The 22,824-nt window shown below is 40.4% G+C and overlaps 1 protein-coding gene across 1 annotated transcript; it reads left to right on the forward strand.

Moving 5' to 3' along the window:
- Positions 1–685: 685 nt before the first annotated feature.
- fgf18a (fibroblast growth factor 18a) lies at positions 686–17,910 on the forward strand. Its single transcript, XM_026919533.3, has 5 exons — positions 686–2,321; positions 11,966–12,005; positions 12,444–12,621; positions 16,034–16,140; positions 16,275–17,910. The coding sequence occupies exons 1-5, from the start codon at positions 2,290–2,292 to the stop codon at positions 16,542–16,544; spliced, it is 627 nt and encodes a 208-aa protein (XP_026775334.1). The 5' UTR covers positions 686–2,289; the 3' UTR covers positions 16,545–17,910.
- The last annotated feature ends 4,914 nt before the right edge of the window (positions 17,911–22,824 follow it).

Raw genomic sequence — 22,824 nt, forward strand, 5'->3', positions numbered from 1 at the left:
CTCCATGATGGACCGCTATTAATAACCACACACACACACACACACACACACACACACACACCCGCACAATATCCTTACTTTCTGGGCATGAAATACCCCTGCACATAGCACTTAAAGAATTGTGTTGGAGTGTATGTGCGTGAGAGTGTGAGAAAGGCAGAACGAAGAGTGAAAGGGAGGGAGAGTGAGTGTGTTGGCTTGGCTGACCGTCTGCGGTTCTGTCGCGGTAAGGGGGAGGTGGTGGCGGTGGTGGTAGTGGAAGGGGGGCAGAGCGGGCGTTGCTGCCGAATTCCCTGAGAAATGTTCCTTTTGGAGCCGACCCTGTGCTTACATACCTCCCTCTCCCTTTCAGACTCTCCTCTCTTCACTTCCACTGTTATGAAACGCAGGATCCTAAAACGCATCACTCTTTCAAAAGGCACTAAAAGTCCCTGTGCGCAAAGAAACTTTTTATTACCTTAATGCGCCGCTTCCTAGCCCTACTCCTGGAGTAGCTCTGCACTGCACGTTTGTTTTGTGGCGTTTTCCATGCTCCAGCATCCGTCTGAACCTCGTCATGCGCTTGTTAATGAGCTGATGAACTGAATCAGGTGTGTTGGGGCAGAGACACACTATAATGTGCAGTTAATGGGGACTTCAGGAGTATGGTTTGCGAAAATACAGTCATAAAAGCCATTAGGTGAGATGCAGGCAGAGGTCCCCTGGGTCTTGTTGTCTCGGTGTCTACCCTGGTGGTAATAGAGACAGATACAGCGCACCGTCCCGTTGGGGAAAGCGCTAAAACTACGCTCACACCGCGCCCTCAGTTACACACACACACACGGTTGTGTTTTCGCTCGCAGTCAGTCGGCATCGCAGCGCACGGATCCGATAAAAGCAAGCGCGTCTGAGAGAGTGAGAGAGAGAGAGAGAGAGAGAGAGAGAGAAGGGGGTTGGGGATTCTAAGGGAGGGTTTACTGATCTATGTGCCGCTGCTAAAATCTTGTTCTTGTGTTTTCGCGGAATGAGTTTTTAGCTCTGGAAGAGGAGCGTCTGGTCTGCAGGGGGAATGCACGAAGAAACCACCCTTTCCTCTCCTCTTTCCCAGTGTGTATTTTCCCACCGTTTTTTGTTTTTACTTGGTAACGTGAGGGGCAGAAGACGAGAAGGTGGCGCAGCTCGGGCTTCACTCTATCACTCTGCTTAAGTGGACGCACGCAAAAACCCCATCTCTGCACAGAAGGATCGTGTTATCTTTTCTTTTGGAAGCCAGACATTTGCAGCTGCTGCTTAGGGGAGCCGCAAACTTTCTCTGCTTAAAGATAAATAATTAAAAAGCTCGGATCCCATGCTACCCCCTCCTTCAAACATTTTTAGATGATGTCATTGCACTGCGTTTTTGGCCAGAGCTCCAGGAGACCCACAGCCGGGCAGCGAGCGCGGTGAACTCCGGAAAATCAGGTGCAGAGCCGCTGTGTTGAGTCTCGCGGGTGGCTAGATCTGCCACGCGCATCTGTCCCCTTGCTCTAACTCCATCATCTGAGCTGGACCGGACTAGACCGTGCGCCGACTCCCACAGTTCTCCGTGGACCCCTAGCAGCCATGACCGAGGCCGACTGGCGGCGCTTGAAGTGCCCCGTGCCGCGCGCAAATCTCCTTCGCACGGGCCAGTCAGTCCGCCTCTCTTTTCCTTTTTCCGCTTATCTCTACCAATCCACGGAACTCTCGTGTCATGTTTGTTCCGGAATCTCTCAATTTTAAAAGGACCATAAGACCTTTGACGAACACTTTGAGGAAGTGAGTGTGAGAATTGTAACGTATTTGGAATCCTTGGAGCAAAAAGAGTTTCATTTCGCGCGCTTTCCCCTCGGGTGATCCTCGGACCGGAACTGGTGCGAGGGCGCCCGGTAAACTTGGCTTCACCTGTTACCCGTAACCCGTGGAGAATACCAGCTGTTATGGCCTAACCCCCCACTTCTGCTCTCCTCCTCCCGCCCGCTCTGCCCCGCCCCCGAGCCGTTACCAAGCGCGCAAGCAACAGCCGCCGTTACAGCCGCTCCCGGTGGCACGCTCGCCGCGCGCTCCTCACTGACACACACACACACACACACACACACACACGCACCTCCTTCCAAAGGGGGAAGCTATGCGCGCCGCCCGGTGCCGGCGGGAGCGTCCGCTGACCTTGTGACCTTTCCGTCGGGATTACACCGGCGGGATTGAAACGTGAACTTTGGCGGAATCGAAGGCGACCCGGCGTTCATTTGTTTTCCAAGACGCACGGAGCGACTCGGCCGGACGCAGGGAGCGATGCGGTCCTTCCTCTCTACCCTGGCTGTCTTGTAAGTCATTAATTACCTAATGCTGAACTCCTGCACATGCGTATTAATGCAAGCCGTTTCCTGTAAACTGTAATGCGTAAAATATTTACTCTATAAAAACAGAAGCTATGCGGAATTACGCATTTGCTGCACGCTTCACTTCCCATGACTAACTGTGAGTCTTGCATACATAATCACAAAATGCACGAAATGACATCACCCCCTCTGAGTTGCCATGGTCACGGATGTCAATCAGACATGCTCTCAGGTAAGAGTGCCTCATCCAAAGAAAACAAACTCCAGAATTTCTGCAGTGCTCTCCCAAAGTGTGACCACTAACCCCTCTTATTCCTTTTCCTACTTGTCCTCTCCTTCCTTTTACACATGGCATCTTGAGATGGTTGTCATTGTTCTTTTGTCAACCTGCACACAGGTTGACTGCTCTCCCACTTTCTCTCTGTTCCTCCCCAAATCCTACAATTTATCTAATAATATTACTAACTGGCATGAAATTGGCATCTTATCTGCTGTATGGATACACAGAAATCAAGAAATTGGTCAAGAATTCCACACACATCCTCTGTAAGACTGACACATATAGCACATGAGGACAGCTTCTAGAAATTACAGCAATTTGTACCATATTAGCTGAGCATTTAAAAAGTTCAGTCCAATGATGGGAAAAGGCCTTTTTGGGGGAGTTAGGTAAAAAATACATTCCATAGAGATGATCTAATATAATGCTGTTTAGATTTGTATTTAAAAATGGCTCTCTGACTGCTACATTCACCACTGAAGAAAGATGAAGCCTTGTGAAGTATCAGGATCAGGTGTAGAAGTGATTTTGTGATTATGCACATATGCATATTTTTTAGAGCACAAAGTCTACAAATGTCAATATGAAGTGTTTGTATTTCTCATCTAAACCTTAACCACTAAACCTTACCACATGTGCAGCACTCAATTCTGCACAGACTGAGAGAGGTGCAATAGGATCCATCTATTTCAATTGAACTCTTGTATTTCATCACCCTCAAGTCTCTTGTGTGCAGTCCAGAACCAACTGCTTCCTCCGGGCCCTTGGCCTCGGCCTGCCTCGCAGATGTGAAAGGTGCACTGTGTAATGTGGCAGTAACACTACATAGCAAGCTGATTAGCTGGTTTGTGTTCCTGCCATACCGCTTAAGCCGAGACAGTCAGTCAAAACTTGTGTGAGACAATGAACTCTGCTTGAAAGGCACACAGGGAAGAGAGTTAGGGGTGATTTGGGATAGAACTCCACTTTCCACACACAAACACCTTTAGGACAAATCCTGTCTCAGGTCTGATGATGTCACACCGCCTTGCTTGTCTTGGCTCATGACCACACAGTGCTGTAAAGTAAGAGCTTCCAGCTACTCTTTCTCTCCTCTGCAAACCGCCACCCCCCCCACACCTCCCCCCCCCTTGGCTTCAGGGTTGATGCGGTTTTGGAGGGATAGGGGGAATCCGAAGTTGCAGTTAAAGGGGTTTTTTCTCTTCTCATTTTCTCTTCTTTTTGAGCTTTCTCCCTCTCTCAGCGTAACTGTGTTGTTTGAACAGCTGAGAATTCTTACCGAACTCTGAGCCATTTTCACCTGCACTGCCAGCGCTGGCAGGTAGATGAAGCATGCATACATCACAGCAGGCAGCCAGTGCTCATATGTCTGCAAGCAGGATGCATAAATATGGAGATAGCATGCATGAATGCACATAATATCAATAACACCCTATGAACAGCAGCCAGCAATCATACAGTAAAATGCATATTGACTATGCACTGTAAAAACTTCACAGATTTACAGTTCAACAATACTTGTATTTAAACAGTGATACAGACTGGAGTTAATGCGTGCTGAGATACGTAGGGATACTAGAGATAAGGTGACACAATAATTATTACAGACATGTATAGAACATGTACAGACATGAAATATACATGTTAGAGAAAGCTGATGATGCCATTCTGTACAGAGCCATGTGAAGCCACTTGGCTGCCATACTGGTGCTTTCTTTCCTTGCTGTTAAATGTATGGTTGTCTGTGAATGTAATCTTTTAAAGATTGGCAAGTAATTATAGGGAGAAGACAGGGATATATATATATATATATATATATATATATATACATATATATATATACATATATATTGTAGAGGCACCTGTTGATTTTAATGCCTTGAGATTTATACTGGGCATAACGATAAGGAATGGGCCTCATTTATGAATCTATAATAAAGTTGTGTTTAAACGTTTTCATGGGCCAAACCAAACAAAAATTTCAATAACGTTTCCACGCATATTCGTGCCACGACTGATTTACATTTAGTGACGCCCAAAAAACTTGCTCCTGCAAACGATTTTTACAAACAAATTTCTGCATTTCCAGCTTGATGAATGAGGTCCATTGGTTATAAATGATTGTGAATGGTATGGTTCTTAAACGTTAGTTGCAGAGAGTCAGCTTAGATACTTAGGTGAGCTGATGTGCTTAGTTATGGACTTATCTGTAAATGAGTGTGCCTTTAATATGTGCCACCAGGAAGCAGTAGTTAACCAGACAGCATGGATCAATGCAATAATAGAATGCATACAGAACATAGGTCACGACCTGTATGTATAAGTGTGAGGTTAGTACTTGAAACCGCTGCGTTCCTCTCCACAAGTGTAGACCTGGTCAGCAGATGTAGGCAATGACTTCAAGCACCTGGCTGACACACTCCACTACTCGTGTAGTCTGTACCTACAGGTGCACAGTCAGCACACACAGGTGCACAAAAACCACAGATACACAGTCAGCCCACCAGCGCATACCACTGCTCACTCCATATGCACTGACCCCAAGCTGGTGCATTCCCAGTGCGCACACGTGTTGAACCAGTCTGTTCGGATATAAAGCTCCATGCACAGCTTATATGACCCAAGGCATTCGTTCTAGACCATTTTGCTGAGAGAAGACAGCCAGTGGGAAATACAGAGACGACCACCCCGCAAAAAAAGGATGATAGCCAGTAAGATATACAGAGACATAAAGCCAGTGCTGTTCAACCCCATTGCAGTTTGCAGTTATGCATGGCCAATGAAGGTATTCTCACAGACAGAGTGCAAACACACATTGGGCCAGTATGGGACGATGTGAGGACAGTATGAATCAGAGAGGTTATGGAAAGAGACGAGGAGACGAAGTCATGTCATTCAGATGATTTTCCAGCAGCACCGTTCAAACATCTGAGGCATCTGTCTCCCTCTCTCATGCTCCCTAACTTTGACTTCCTCTTACTAATGAGGCTCTACATCCAAATAGCTCCCTCTATTTCTCTTTCTGTCTGTCTCTATTTCAGGAGTTCTAAGACTCAACCTAAAATTTCTAAAACTTTTTTCATGATTTGGTAAACTCTGGGAAATTAATTTGTTTGAGCAGAACTGATGCTGTAATGAGAGCTGTCACTGCAGTGGTTTTGCCATGTTTAAATATTCTGATAATCTAATTGGGAAAACCTGTGTTGAACTGGACATATGTCAAACAGGTGTTATTGTGTCATAACATTTAAGTGCCTATCATGTTTCAGTATGCAAAAACAGTCCATGCAATACCTGTTTACCAGGGGGAAGGGGTGGGGTATGTAGGGGTGGATGAGTTATAGTAAAAAATAGTTATGGTTTTCAATGGTCTATGGTCTAGTTTTGGGTGACCTTTGTTAAGAGAGGGAGAGATAGAGAAAGAGAGAGTCTAATTTTTGTTACTTTTAATCAGGAATGGAGTTTGTTGGAAGGCCCAGTTATGGAGACAGTTGATGCACATTCTGCAGTGTGTGTGTGTGTGTGTGCGCCATTTGTTATCTACTACAAAATAAGATAAGATGTTCCGATAAGGTCATTGTAAATAAAGTTGGCATAGAAGATAACGTTAAATTGGATAAACCTTGCTGTCCTCAAGATAAAAACTGTCAGGATTAGTTGAAGTTGAGAAAGGATTTGTTTTATCATGACAAACAAGAAGAAATGTTTTGGCTATGGCCACAGAAAAAAGTAAAAGTAGTTAAACATAGTTTTGGTGTTGTTCCAAATCCCTTTCAGATCAAATGGGATTGTCCTCTTGGTCAGATGGAACTGTTTAAGTTTCACTTAAATAATGGACTATTTTTTAAATTGCAGAGTAATAAAAATAGCACAGATACCACAGAGAATAGATATTAAAATTTTTTTGTTATTGTGGACATTCAGGTAAAGTGGTTCAGTGGGTATCAAGTGTGTTTGTATGTGTGGGTGTGTGTTGCATGACCAGACAGCGATACATCAAGTGTAGCCCATGAACACCTGTTTTTTTTTTTTTTTTTTTGGAAAGAACAGATTAATTACCAGGAATCAGTATAGTGGAATATGGGTAAAATGTTAGGGTTTTTTTTGATGTGGTGAGACATGGTGTATAAAAGGTTTATGAATGTGTGTTCTGTGTGCGTAGAGAAATATCTGATGTGAAGAGAAGTGACTTGTGTGTGCATGTTCCTAATTACAGTTATATGTATGGGAGTCTGAGTGTGTGTTCAGCATCTGTGTGTCTACTTTGCTGCAGCTGCCAGCTGCCGACACTGTTTCTCCTTCTTTATTTTCCCTCGTTCTGTTTCTCACTCTCATATCTCTTCGTGGCTGGGACAACGTGGGGGAGTCTTCCCATTCTCCTTAAACCAGACAGGGAAACGAGAGAGGAAGGGAGAGCAAGGAAAGAGGATTTAGAAATGACAAGATGAGAAACACTCGTTCAATTCTTTTCATATCTCTTCCATTATGCTCATTTTTTGGGACGCCTCCTCATGTTTTTCGCCTGCTCTCCTCCGACTGAATGGAAGTGATATAATAATGAGGTGTGAGGTCTAACGATGTAAATAAGGAACCACATCCAGTTGAATCATTCCAAATAAATCATAGGCTTATCGTATTCGCAAAAATATCATTAATATTGCTGTGAAGCCACAACTCGGCCACAATTCAAAGAGATTGTGCCGTAATAGAGAGTGTAATTGACTAGGAATCCCAGTGTTAACTGCTTGGTGACCTATTACGTTAGTAATCAGTGACTGAATGCCTGGATATGAGTGTGAGAGAATGATTGGAGTTCCACTAATGCAGTACTGCTGGAACTACAGGGCTACTTAAGGACATCCACCACAGACCTCTCTCACGCAAGTATTCATTGATGCTCACTCACATAGGGCATATACACCCAACGGCATGGTATGCCACGGTATGGTTACTAATCTGAATCAGGTCCTATCCGCACTCTGGTTAAGTACCTCTTTCCATTTCCCATCGCATAACCCTAAACAGTAATGTAGGAGGAGTTGTATGGAAATTGCAGTGGTGACATCATTTCCCTTATGACACTAGTCTTAATAGTCAACACCAGCAACGGTAGCAACACTGGAAGATCTTTGAGGATTGATTTACCTTTTACTCAGCCTTTGCTTTCATGTAAAGAGAAATATAAATGCCAAGCAGAACTTTCCAGATTTTTCATTGAACTTGATGGAAATATTATCAGACCCCACTGATGATTACTGTATTGACTGGTAGAAATGCAGTAGTTGTCTAATTCTTGGTTCCCTTTCAAGAAGAGTAACCAAATTCAGAACAGGTACTTAGTTATTGTATATGTCCCTTGGCAATGGAAATGATGAGAAAATGTGGGATTACTGATTTGTTGCTGTACTGTGCTACACTGTACTATATGGTAGAAAACTGCCAGAGGTCCGGGATTATTTGTAAGAAGAAAAAATTAAATGATAAAAGGACTTTTTTCAGCTTGTTTCCTGCTTGTTTCCTGCTCTGTTTTTGGGGTATTTCCACCAGAGGGACTGGAATGAATTTTATGCTGCCTTTGAATTCTGACTAGAAACAATCAAACATAAATATTTTACTCTCAACTCAGAATTCTTACTGGGAAAGTTGGGAGGTCTCCTCAACCCTAAGTTCAGCACATGACTTCAAATCAACGTGGCTGCTCACAGCATCAGCAGTAAACAAAGAAGCACATGAGTTATGGTGTATATACTAGTATTTGCTTTTGATCAATCAACATACATGTATATTAACTTGTTACATCTGTAACTGACTATACTGTTCACTGTATTGAGGAGGTAAATATTAAGGCAAATAATTTTTGCTATCAAAAGTCAGACATGGAAGCAAATACACTGAGGTCAAAAATGACATAATTCCAAGTTCTGACATCCCACTTTCAAGTGGAAAGTTGAACGCAGCATTAGTTCCTGTGCCGTAGTTCCAGGAACCTTTTTTAGCGCTCTTAGCTTTTTGTAGACCAACAACTTTTTGAGCTTGACATACTGAACATCAGTGATAGATTCATCACAAAATGACTTTAACTAAACATAAAAAACTGTTTAGCCAATAATTAATTACTACAGCCTACAAAATACTTGCAAACCAGGATCCCATTCAGGAACTGTGTAGTTCTTTTTCAGTTGTTCTGGAACACTTTTGGTCCAGAAAAAGTTAAATTTTTGGAACATCTGAGGAAACATGGCTACTCTTCCTCCCCAGTGGTCTGGACAGTTTACGATCACAACATTTCCATTTGTGCCAGTGCTGACATCACACCCCCCACATCACCCTGAAAGACAGAAAACATTTAAAGAAAAACGGATATAGAATGAAAGTGGGGACGAGAGAGGACTTGATTATATAGTGTGTTCAACTGTTGATTTGCTGATAGCTGTGTGTAGAAAGAGATAAAGAAAAGGAAAAAAGGGTCTGCCAAAGACAAGTGAAGTATATGACAGCAGGGGAGAGGAAAGAGGAAAAGGGAGGGGAAGTAGAAAAGTTCTTAGGGCTTGTTTATATGCAGCGAGTTGCCAGGCGCAGGCAGTGGGATTATGCATTCAACCTCAGGTTTTCCTCTTGTAGGGGGCACTTAAGGCACACCCATCTCTGGAGTGTACTTACATAGTACATAGCATTATGGAACATGTGTGCACACTCACACTTACAGCATATATAACACATCCCTGGAGCCTCAGCACACACATCTTTGGCACATATACTCTGATACACTTCATTAGAGCACACAAACCACCCTTCCCATGCCTAACCGGAGCCGATCTCAGCAGGAATGAACCTTGAAAGTAGACTTAGAATCAGATTATTCGTGATCTACTTTGTGCTAAAACCACACGACTGACTCTGATTTAGCTGTAAGACATATTATTACCAAGCAGAATTTAGGATGGTTGTTTTAATACACTATTTACAATAATGGCACAGTTATGATGCTTCTTTTGAGGATCTGCTTTGATTTCAGTCAGTTTCCTGTGTGTGTGTGTGAAAAGATTGGTGCATGACTCAGAAGAGGAAGAGGAAAAGACAGGCATAAGAACCCTGAAGACTAGGTCAGAGGACACTGGTGCTTCCTTTCAGAAAGGCTGCTGTGTAAACAGTAAACCGTTTCCATCAAAAAAATATATACAGTAGTTTAGCTAATGTTGTTCTTTACTGATGTAATACATGAAATCCACAATACACAGAAACCTTACCAGTTTTATTATTGCTCTGAGACCGTGACCTTTGTATTGTAAGGTTTTCCGCGCGTAAAGAATGAATGGCAAATACAATCTTATAATACTGAAGTCTTATGTCATAGCAAATACCACATGCTGACTGATTTTAAAGCAGTGTTGCCAACTCTTTTCAGGGCAAAATAGCTAATGCCTGCTCAAAAGTCACTAGAAGTCACCAGATGATGTCATAGATGACTTTGAATATTCACTGAATCAACATGATCATTTGCATATCAAAAGGTGTTACATGAAGAAGGAGACACTGAGAATAGAATAAAAGATACTATAAATAATTTTTTTAAAAGGAAGAAGTCTTTCCCATTGGGAACAACTTTGTCAACTCAGTCCGTCTTTACACTCTGGTGGTGAGTCGACCAAACCTGCTCTCTCAACTCTTATAACCAGCAGCTGTGATGTGAGGTGGAGAGATGTATCGAGTACAGGATGGTCGCTACAGCCTGCTCAAAAGTTTGCTAGATTTGTTGCTAAATTCTTTTTTTAAATAAGGCTGCTAAGTTGGCAACCCTGGTTTACAGATGGAGAATGTGATTTTGGGAATAATTTTGGGTGACCAGCATCTTAATCAATCAAGAAAAGTTGACATTTTTACTTGTATAATTAGTAGCATTCAAATGTTACCTATGATTATACTGTGTGGAGTTGGGTTGCATTGTTTGTGAATTATCACACTATTGACCTTTTTAATACTAATTGAAATGTTCTTTGAGCACTCTGACCAATCTCTATGGATGATTTTGGTCAATCTTCCCATTAGCATAATCCAAAAACAGCTGCAAATATTGATCAGATTAATCCAGACCAAAATTTAGCTGTGACAAATCAATGCTTTACAGTTTGTCTTTAATATACTGGAAGGCATGGCATAAACATATTACTCACTGTTCAGTGCATTATGTATTTGTATAAATTTTATATGTTTTTAATTTAAGTTTCAGAATACCTGATTTGACTTTTTTTTGCAAAATCATTGACTATACCTTTAAGGGGTTTATTGGACTACATTTCTGATGTTTATATGGGATTTTTACAGCAAATACCAGCTATGCTACTTCTCTTGTTCTGCTTCAAATATGCTTTCAACTATGCCTCTGACATCTGTTTTAGACAAACGTTGGACTTGAGCCAAAAGTTGCTCTAAGGCTGTTGTCACAATTTCTGATGTTTCACACAAAGCTGTTCGGCTCACGCACCCTGAAGAGAACCTGAAAGCAACTGTTTGAGCTCTGCTAGGCCAGGCTGAAGGGCTCCTGGCAAGAGCTCGCTTCACCCTTGCTCTGAACTACCCCATTCGCTCTTAACGCAGCACAAATGGTTCTCACACAAAACACTGTCCAAGTTTCCATACAAATGTGAGCAATGCCTCAAATGTCAACTTTTTCCTCTCCCAAAGTGAGGAGATTAAAGATGGCAGACAGAGAAGGGAAAAGAGAACAGGGCTCCATCCAAAATCAGGGAACACTCCCTTCCCTCCCACCTACCTCCTGGGCTGTGGAGATGAATAAGGAGATTATCAGGCATTTAGCATTCTGACAGATTCAGCATCCAGCTCACTGGGAGGTAGAGAAGGAGTTGTGATCTTATTGTTTATAACTTTAAGATCTAGCCAAATGGTCTTAAGGCAGGATGACTACAAGAGGTTAGGGATTGGAGAGAACTCCCAAAAGTCAAAGTAGGAGTCATTAGGGTGTGTCCCAATTAAACCATCCTCTTCCGTCATCAACCTTTATAATCATGTTTATCACTGTGTTTGGGGAACTAGGCTCAGTGTGAGTGCAGTTAGAAAAAGGCCTCATGAACTGGTCGTAGATGGCATGGCCAGAAGAGGTTTGGGGTAGTCCACAAATCCAGTTCCAGAGCATAACTGGGTAAATCATAATGTTTTTCAGCTCAGCCTTTTAGGATCTGATACACTGGTGTTTGGGTAGGTGTGTGGATTAGGAACTGTGGAGGAAATAAGGAAGAGAGATTATGTGGGATTTTAAGATTAGATGCTAAACACCATCATTCAGTTTTATATACAATTTTTTATTCCCTTTCTTTCTCCTCTCTCCTTTCAGGTGTATCCAGATGATGCTGGTGATGTGCAATCCTCTACAGGTGAGTTGAATTTTTTTTTGTGTGTGTCTGTGTGTGTTTTACAGTGCAAAATTCTTCAGCTATAAAAGTCAGCTATTAGGCTATTTGATGAATTTCAGTTCATTTCAGCAAGTAATTCAACTCAGTCATATTGGGAAAAAGTCACTGTTGTAGTCATAATTTGTGAAGAATCCATAGGTTATGGTATTTTATGGACTAAAGTTGTAAGGTTTGTGTCTTGTGTGATTAGAATCAGAAAAAACAGAAATAAAATAAACTTATTTTAAATAAAAATAAACTGTTTAAACTGTTCAAGGAAGTGAATCCTCAGGATGGGAGCTAAGAACCTCTGTTCTGAGAGGTTCTATTGTATTTGTAAGAATCTACCTTTGTGAGAAAAGTGAGATATCAGGGCGTAGGAGAGATAAGACACCTGCATGTATGTTCCTCTGCCTGCAGGTGTTCGGAGTTGATGGCGTGAACTTCAGCATGCACGTGGAAAATCAGACTCGTGCACGAGACCCCATGAGCCGCCGACAACCCCGAGTCTACCAGCTCTACAGTCGCACCAGCTGCAAACATGTCCAAGTGCTCGGCCGCAGAATCAGCGCCCGTGGGGAGGACGGAGACAAATTCGGTAACATACACACATACACAAGAGGCTCTGGACCATTCTTTCACTCCAGGGCTGCACAATAATGGCTAAATTTATAAATACAACTTGTGCAATATAGAAATCAATTATTTACCACAGTTATGCAGCCAATTTACTTTTAGCACTATGTCATTCTATCCTTTGTCATTGTCTATAGTACACTAAGGAACAGCTCTTTAGTGACCGTAATTGAGTGTTAATCTTTTAATTGCTAAATATAAAAACAGTTTGATGCCAAATAATTAAGAAATAAATATGCCATCACAGTTAATTAATTGCACAATTAATTCATCCCTACTCTCACCCCATTTACTTTACTTCTCTGGCTTTCTTTCATTCTTTCCTCCCTTTCTATCTGACTCACCGTGTCTGTCTTCTTCAATCCCATTCACATGGTACAGAAAAGAACAGAAAACTAATGTCTTAGAAGGAAAAGTATGTATCTGCAGACAAGATGTTGTCCCGAAGACGAATATCTTGCTTATTCTGTTGCACAGAGACACACTCACATACAGCAAGGAAAAAAGGTAGTGAGGAACTTCTGTGTGGAAAACAAACACCTCAGCGGCTGCTGACACTGTGATTCATGATTGCGGGGGGGGTGTGTGGAAAGAATGAAAGAGAGAGGAAGAGGGAGTGAGAGATGGATACAGCAAAGTCAGCGCTGGGTGTTAGTGTGTTAGCAGCTCATCTCCTCATTGATCTCTCCATTGATCCTGCCTTTCGCCTGTGGGTTTTTTTTTCCCTGAATGGTTTTAAACAGCATGCTGACCATGTCCTCCCCCTCTCCCTCTCTCCTTCTTTCACTTTCACCCCTCATCTCACTTCTTTCTCCATCCATCTATCCATCCCTCCATCCATCCTCCCCCACTCTCTCTGGATGCTGTGTGATGCACTGCAAAGCCACACAATCAATGGCAGAGGAAGTTGAAAGATGATATGTACCTACCTAGGTGACTTTACTATAGTAATGATGGCTAATACATTTACTTAAACTACATGGCTTTTTCATCTGTTTTTTCTGTGCTTCTGTGTTTTTTAAGACTTTTACATAGTTTCATACATACTATTCATTCAATTCTACCAGGCAGTAATGGAATAAAATAGAATGATGGAGAGTGATAGCAAAGACTGGGGGAAGAGAAAAGGGAGGGAGAAAAAGAGCTTATTGATCAATGCTGACCCCTGCACTCGTAAAAGGTCACCTAGGATCTTGTTTTAGGGGTTTATGTTTAAACAGGCACAGCCCTTGTGAAACACAGCCTACATGAATGAAACCCAAGCACACACACATACACCTACTATGCACTTACTAAATGACTTTGATACTAAAATAACCTCTTGGGAAGAAAAAGATTGTTACACACATCATTGCCTGACATTGTCTTTACAGGACACAATAGATACATGACTTAAAAAGGTTAACCGACCACTTATGACTGGGCAATATATATGATATATATTGTCAATATCATGATGCATTATGTCAGAGTATGATTATTCTGCTCTTTCATCAGTATTGTCAGTACTCCTATAACGCTATGCATACATAGTATCCATAGTAGTAAGTAGATAATTGAGGAAAAGGTAAATTCTTCTTCATTTACCTTTCATTTTCCCCCTTTTAACAATTTATTTTTGTACACAGTTATGTTTTAAAATGTAACCACTGCTGTTTTCCTAATTATCATGATACATATTGTATATCCTGAAAATGTTTTTAAGTATTGTGATATGTTTTTTTTTTTTTTTTGTCATATGGTTCATTTTTTAACTTCTAAAGCCACGTTCAGCCACAGTGGGGTTTACACTGCTAAAAGTATCAGGGTTTTATCTCCTCAGCAGATTTACGTCTGCACTTTTCCACAACTACTGCTAACAGTGTTAATGTTAGCACAGGAAGTCAATCATTATAGACTTAAAGCAATCATTAAAGGCTAGTTATTCAGTTTCTGTGTGGTATTTACAACAGTTCTCAAATTCACTGCCTAAACTCAAACCATCTTGAACAGCCAGTTTGAAATGAACTTAATGTTTATGTTTGGGGGAAAGGGTGAATATTTCACCTGAAACAGTAACCTCACACATTCCCAGGATTATTGTAATACTTAAACTTAAGGAAATACTCTAGTGTTTATAAACTCAAAGTCTCTCTATCACATCTGAAATGTATGTGCAATTACCATGGACAAGAATTTAAACATTTAGCTGGACTGAGTGTTTTCCTACCTCACGTACAGTGTTCCCAGGTTAGGCTCTGAATCTGCTGCGACCCTGATCAAGACAAAATGGTTACTAATAGTGAACGAATAAGTGAAGAATTTCAACAAATTTTGAGCAAAATTGAAAAGTTGAAGAGTAGTTTTATAAATTACATCAATAAATATTTAAGATACGTTACTATACAACACAAATTTAAAAGCTACAATTAGTACACTCTTAACTATAAAGCTCTTAGGATTAGACAGACATAGCTGAAAATATTAATGAAGCCTTATTCTTATGGATTTCGTATGGAGTTGTATGTTTTTTTTAATCCAAAATTCCAACACTGGAGTGTTACAATTATGCATGACCCTTCATAACATTACAAATTACCATAAATTATTCCTTCTGAAAAAGTAGTTCCATCTCTGAAAGAATGCATTATACAGTTTTAGACTTCAATTTGCAAATACGTTTGACTGAAGAATTAATGAAAATGAATTGTGCATAAACATTCAACTGCCCTTAGAAGTCCATTATAAGTGAGTTTAGAGTAAACTCGTTTTCTGTTCTTTTCTCAGTACATGAAAATGTGTTGAACCTGTTAGTGTAGAAATCATACAGACTCTAATGATGAGATAAATGGGGATTATGTTGAAAAATGCTAGAGTATTTCCTTAAGCCAAATTCTGCCAATAAATTACAATTCTGTTTAAATAAAATTTGAAATAATACTTTAACATTATCCTAATGTTGTGTAGGTGACAACCAATTTAACCAAAAAACATTTTAACTTTAAATAAAGATTGTAGGATCTTATTAAATCTAGGCAATAACATGGCACTGTGAAAATTCTGCTTTGGCACAGTATCATCCTGTCATCATAAAGCTCTTTTAAATAAAAAAATCTATTAATTCCAGACAAAATAATTAAGCAGTAAATAAATAGTGGGTGATAACAATTTTAACTAATAACATACTAGTTAAATAAAGGTCACTGGTCAGAGAGAGTACTATAATCACCATCTTAAATTACTACAAGAACCCTCAGCAAGAGAGACAGAAGGAAATGTCTGGATTGTCACCTGCAGTTTTTTTCATGTAATTGTGTGTTCAGTGTCAGTGTTCCGTGTACTGTATTTCTTTTGTAACGTCCGTCTGTATGCCTGTCTTTCTGTCCCTTCACAAGCCCAGCTTGTAGTGGAGGCAGACACATTCGGCAGCCAGGTGCGAATCAGGGGGAAGGAGACTAACTACTACCTGTGTATGAACCGCAGGGGCAAACTTGTAGGCAAGGTGACACATCTCTATATTAGCTAAAGTTGCTTCATTTCATTCTCTGTTTGGACAATCTGAGTTCATGGCAAACTGACAAGTTTTTACCCTTTCTCTCTCTCTCTCTCTCTGGATGTTTTTCTGGATTTTCCCAGAAGGCCAGTAATCGCAGTGAGGACTGTGTCTTTATTGAGATGGTGCTTGAGAACAACTACACAGCATTAATGTCAGCACGTTACAAAGACTGGTATGTGGGCTTCACCAAGAGGGGGCGCCCTCGTCGCGGCCCACAGACACTTCTAAACCAGCAAGACGTTCATTTCATGAAGCGCCTTCCACCAGGGGAGCAGCCGGACCACACGCCGTTTCGTTTCACCACTGTCAGCAAGAGGAGCAAAAGAGTCCGTGCTGCACGACCACGCTAACTTATGCTTCACTAAAGCTAAAAACCCTCTGTCCCTCTAAGGGACAATGCTAACATTTGAATCAGGGCCTCTCAACAAAAGACAGCCCTAGACTACATCCCAGTAAATGGGACCATGATAATGTTTAAATCAGGACCTGTTAAGAAAAGAAAATAGAATAATGGGACCATGTTAATGTTAACAGGACCTGACGTGGATGGAAAGTCCAACCCCAGTTCACTGGCTAAAGGTGGAGTGCTTTTCTTTTGAAGATTAAGCTAAGTTGTACTGTAGCATTCTCCAGTAAACAGGATCTAAACTGGACCAGCTATTATACCAAAAATGTGCTATTCCCATCAGAGCGCCGACATGCTAATCTGAAGCCCAAACATGATGCAGCGATGAGTTGTAGTCATTTTCTATGGACTAAAGAAGCAGAAAAACTGACAACTAACAACCCTCAATAAAGCATGGGGGACACCTGACTCTACAGTCTACTAACCAACCTCTCATAAAGACAGTTCTCTCTTACACACAGCATAGGCTTCACTCAGGATTCCCAGAACAAGATTCATGAAAATGTGACTGTGAGAGAAGAATGAATCTTCTGGAATCATTTAGAGATTTAAATTGAGTAATGATTAAAAAAGACTCAGGAGTGAAATAAAGGAGAGACTACATTTGAAATCTCTCCTTCTCCCCCTGCCTGCAAGCTAGTGTGAACTTAAGACTGCGTGCATGTGTGTATGTGAGTGTGTGTGTTTGTGTATCTAAAAGAGTGTTTCAGGTTGCACCAAAGATCAAATTGGATGCTCCCACAAATGACGTTGCGGAGTACATCTGCGTAGGTAACCTTAAGGAAAAAAAAATATGCTTGCCTTTGTCTGGAAGAACCTACTAAAACTGGAATGTAATAATAATAATAATAATAATAATAATAATAATAATAATAATAAAAGGCCAAGAAAGTCCTTAGAAAGCTGCACCAAAAATGAACTAATGACCAAAGAGAACTGGAGACCAGTGATCAATATGACAATACCCCGCACCCTAAAACTCCTGAATCCAGCAGCCTATCAGAGTGCAGGACAGCAGTGGGGACAGGAAAGGGGCGGAGTCTTCCCTCTATATCCCTTTTGCTTTTGAAATGACACAAGGAGCAATGTTCCTGTTTGGATTCCAACTGGAATGCTGCTAATGTAAAAGTCAGACAAAGTACCAAAGTCATATATGTTATTGTTAAAAAAGAAAAAAACAAGCATTACAATAAATAAAACTATATATGTAAAGAGTAAAAGCTAAATAAGTGATATTACAATGACTGCTACTATATTTGTTGTTACTATAAAGTTTATTTCACTTATTTATTTCATCTGTGTGTATGGCAATCTTTCTTAAGCCAGTAAACTCTACAGAAAGTGTCTGTGTTTTAAAACATGCTTACAGTGTCTGTCTGTCTGTCTTCTTTATTAACTGTGCCATGATTTTCAAAAAAACATAATTATTCAGAATTATTCAAAACAGAAATAATAATAATTATTAGAAATAATAATAAAATAATTATCAGTATCATGATACTCAGAGAGTGACATGATGGTGCAGTAGTTAGTGCTGCTGCCTCACAGCTCCAGGTTCCCTAGTTAGCTCGTGAGCTTGGGTTACTATCTGCCAGGAGTTTCACATTCTGTCCATCTGGGCTTCCTTCCACCTCCCAAAAACATGCTATTAGGTGCACTGGTGGCACTAGGTGTGAATGTGTGTGTGCATGGTGCCCTGCAGTGGACTGGTGGCCCATCTAGGGTGTGGCCACTGAAAAAACAAGAAAGGAAAACATTATCTATTATGAATTAATTCAAGGGCCTCCTACTTTCTGGATAAAGATTATAATAATGATTTATCCTCTAAAGCTACAAGCAGCCGTGACAGAGGAGACATACAATTATTCCAGCAAATACACACACACACACACACACACAGATCCCTGTTTCGGCTGGTGGTAAATGTCGGCCTGCTATCTGTGAATCATTAAGCGATTCTCGCACACACTTACGCACACACTGCCATCACTTCCAACCTGTAATCCCGGCAATTCCACTCGGCTGACTCAGCGGGAAAGTGGAGGATTCGGAGAAGGAGGGTGAGAGAGGGAAGAAGGGAAAGAGAAAAGGGGGAAGAGAGATAGAAAACGGCCTCTGGAAGCAGCACGGTGGAAAGATTCCACAGCCAAACCCAGAGGAAGGTGTATGGTAAGGCTGCAGCAGGAAGGAATGTGAAAAATTTGCGTGAGAACTGAGTAGTGACCCGAGACCTGCAGGAATTATGGGAAAAAAAACATATCCCAAAGACCCACAGGAAACACACGCCCTACATCACACACCACCAGAAGCATACTCGAATCATATAGTGATCACAGACCCACATATGTATGTGAACACAGGAACCTGAGTCAGCGTATTAGAGAAAGTCACATACTTTAAGATGATACTATATTACACTATGGATTACTTAAAGGATCCACCCATCCCTCACAAACATACAATACATTTAAATGTGAAACAACACACATCAGTGCACACATCTGCCAGCACTGCTGTCATCCATGTACATGCACTTCATATGATTGCTTCCGAAAATCCAATGTTCAGCCACTAATATCATAGTGTGCCGTCTAAATGCAAAACATCGCTCAGTGCTGAGAACCACAAATGCATGACCTCACACACGATAGTGGTAAACCACAACTACACTACAACCCAGCAGCCAGACCCACAATGTAAAGTGAGTGATTAGATATGCACACAAAATGCCCTCACACTTGCACACACACCACAAGTAACAGGCTTTACACACACGCAAACATACAGATGCACACATTGTAGCAATACATCATGACCTAATCGTAATGTTTTAACCAACTAATAGCTCTTTTAAACTTTGGCAACTGGTTTTAGGGGGTTGGCAAAGAAAACTAGAAAAAAAAATAAACACACACAAAACAAGGACATATTTAACATGGATTAGTAACAACTAAATAAATCTGTGTGTAAATTAGAAACAGTGTTGTCTCTGGATTGCCTCTGCTGAACACTTTTTTGCATTTTCCCTCATTTTATTAAAGGAGTAGTACAGCATTTTTAAAATTAATCTCTATCTGCTGCATTTGTGCTTTATGTGTGACTACCAGGCAATAATTCCCCTGTCCTGAGAAAGAAAGAAACAAAACTCACTTATAAAACTCACAGAATGGAATTCTATGGGCAGTTTTTGAGTTGCATCACTGGGCCTTGTCAATCTTTGTTTAGTAAAGTGTATATAAGTTGTTTTTGTAGATTCCTACGAAATTTATGAAAGTTTTGGTTATCATTTTCTTCGTACTCATGTGTATTTTGATAAATAATAATCACTCGTAATTTACTAAGCACGTTCACGTCATGGTTGATTTCCATTGTGATGCCCACAAAACTTCATAAAAGGCAAAGCTCACAGAAAGCTGAAAACACAATGACTACTAAACAGTGAAATAGCACCTCCTAAATCTTACAGTAGTGCAGCGACAATGGTATTTCTTTCGTCCTAATTGAATGGTTAGTCTCTTTTAATTTATAGATTCCTTTTTGATTGCTGTTCTTTTCTTTTATCTTCTAAATGATTTACAAATAAATTTGCATGGAATTTGACACGAGCCCCATTAAGCGTTTATACCGGGGGTTCTTAAAAAAAAAAATGTGTCTTTTGTCTGAACAACCAAAAGACTCAACAACTGCCTTTAGACAATATAACTGAGTTTTGTATAAAAGGCTTTTGGGTTCCTTTCTCGGTCCTAGGAAATGTGTTGAAATTCTTGTCCTTGGCAATCACCCTTATGCTATCTACAGGTATTCCTTTAACTGGATTTGTGAAGTTAATCAACTGTGCTGAAGAAGAAGCATCCATCTGTAAAGAGCGGGGTCACTCAAGGACCTGAACTGGGAAACAAAGAATTAAGACATTGTATTTAATCAGTAGCTGTGCTGTCTACATGCTCTGAAGTGAGTTCTTGCTGTAGTACATTGTTGCAACTTGTCTGATGACATTTGAATACTGCACCCATAAAATTATGACTGCAGGAAAGGATATCAACATCAAGTACACCACGACATTTTTTTTTTAGTAAAGTGAGGCTGCCAAATATTAGAACTACAGTCGTGAACTCAGAGACAACCAAAAAACATAAGAATGAAAAAGCTTTCATCACTGCAAACACTTGGGGTGGCCACTCTCTGTACGTTCCAGCAATAGATTCTCAGAAAACCTTAAATGTAGCTGCAGGCACATTTTAATTTATTCGCTTTTCATCTTCGTTTCTAATTATCTAATCACTCAAATGCTTTTAACAGAAGGCGCAGCAGGTAAGTCCAGGCTTGTTCTGATTGGAGTGAGCCAAGGTCGTTTAGTTCACAAACCATGGAGGTACAATGGAGCAATACTACCACCTGTGGGCTACTTGGAGAACTTATTACTTGATCACACAACCCTGGTTAGTCAGATATGCCAGCTCAGTGCGGATCTGATGGCATTGTATAGCCAGATTAGCTCTGTAAATTTTAAACAATTGTAATTGTTGGATTAAATGTCCCAACAATAATCAATTAGGATTTGCCATGTTTGAACACCTCTTCTAAATTAATACTCCTTTATTCCAACCACTAAATTCCCTACATTTCACCCTCAATGCACACACATATACAACCCCTGGCAAAAATTATGGAATCACCACACCAGAGGATGTTCACCCAGTTTTTTTACTTTATAGCAAACAAACAAATCACAGATATGACACAAAAAAGGTTTTGTTCAATAGCTTAACATTCTGGTTTGTGAAATATACATAAAAAAATTCAAGGACATTTTTTTTTATTAATGGCATGTCTTTTTCCAAATCAAGTAGAGCAAAAAATGATGGAATCACTCAATGTTGAGGAAAAAATTATGGAATCATCAACAAAAAAACACAATTAATACTTTGTTGCTCCTCCTCTGGCTTTTATTCTTTGAGGCATAGACCTCACTAATGAAAAACAATATTCCCCATCAATCTGGTTCCAACTTTCTCGAACAGCAGTTGACAGATCAGCTTTGCAGGGTGGAGCCTTAACATGGACCAGTTTTTTTACTTTCCACCATAAATTTTCAATAAGATTGAGATCCGGACTGTTTGCTGGCCATGTCATTGAGTTGATATGCCTTTCCTGAAAAAAAGCTTTAAAACTGTTTGCTCTGTGGCAAGATGCACTGTCATCCTGAAAAATTATTTCATCATCCCCAAACCTATTTTCTATGGATGGAATGAGAAAATGTCCAAAATTTCACTGTACAACTGTGCATTGACTGCTGAGGTAATGACTGCCATCTCCCCTGGTCCTTTACCTGACATGCAACCCAATATCATAAATGAGTTGGGAAATTTGATTGGTTCAGGCAGTCATCTTTATATGTTTTGTTAGAACGGCACCAGACAAAAGTTCCAGCATCATCTCCTTGGCCGATGCAGATTCATGATTCATCACTGAATTTCACTTTCATCCAATCATCCACACTCCATGATTGCTTCTCCTTAGCCCACTGTAACCTTGTTTTCTTCTGTTTTGGTGTTAGTGCTGGTTTTCTTTTGGCTTTTCTATATATAAATCTCATTTCATTCAGCCGGTTTCTTATAGTTCTGTCACAAACATTGACTCTTGTTTCCGCCCATTTGTGTTTCATTTGTTTTGTTGTGCATTTTCTATTTTCAAGGCATAGTGCTTTGAGTTTTCTATCCTGATGCTTTGACATCTTCCTTAGTCTGCCTGTATATCTACCTTTCATAACCTTCCCATTAAGCTTATACTTGCAACAAATTTTAGACACAGCTGACTGGGAGCAACCAACCTCTTTGGCCACACTCCATGTTGAAATTCCTTGTTGAAGGAGTTTTATAATCCTTTCCATTGTTTCAACTGACAACTCTCTCTTTGGAGCCATGTTTCCTTTCAATTAGCCAAGTCCAACAGCCCCTTAAAGTGTGTAAGCACTCCCTTTTAACTGCTGACTTATTAGCATTTTTAGACTTGTCCCAGTATTTGTTTTAGAAATGGAAATTAAAAATTGATTCCATCATTTTTTCCTCTACTTGATTTGGAAAAAGACATGCCATTAATAAAAAAAAAATGTCCTTGAATTTTTTTTATGTATATTTCACAAACCAGAATGTTAAGCTATTGAACAAAAGCTTTTTTGTGTCATATCTGTGATTTGTTTGTTTGCTATAAAGTAAAAAAGCTGG

The sequence above is a fragment of the Pangasianodon hypophthalmus genome, chromosome 9 (genome assembly GCF_027358585.1).
Source record: "Pangasianodon hypophthalmus isolate fPanHyp1 chromosome 9, fPanHyp1.pri, whole genome shotgun sequence".
Taxonomy (NCBI): domain Eukaryota; kingdom Metazoa; phylum Chordata; class Actinopteri; order Siluriformes; family Pangasiidae; genus Pangasianodon; species Pangasianodon hypophthalmus.

Bases quoted from the DNA above. Each gene is read 5' to 3' on its own strand.
- fgf18a (XM_026919533.3), top strand. From the start codon at position 2,290: ATGCGGTCCTTCCTCTCTACCCTGGCTGTCTT. The intron at 2,322-11,965 runs GTAAGTCATTAA...CTCTCCTTTCAG, and splicing joins CTCTCTACCCTGGCTGTCTT to GTGTATCCAGATGATGCTGG. The intron at 16,141-16,274 runs GTGACACATCTC...GGATTTTCCCAG, and splicing joins GGGGCAAACTTGTAGGCAAG to AAGGCCAGTAATCGCAGTGA.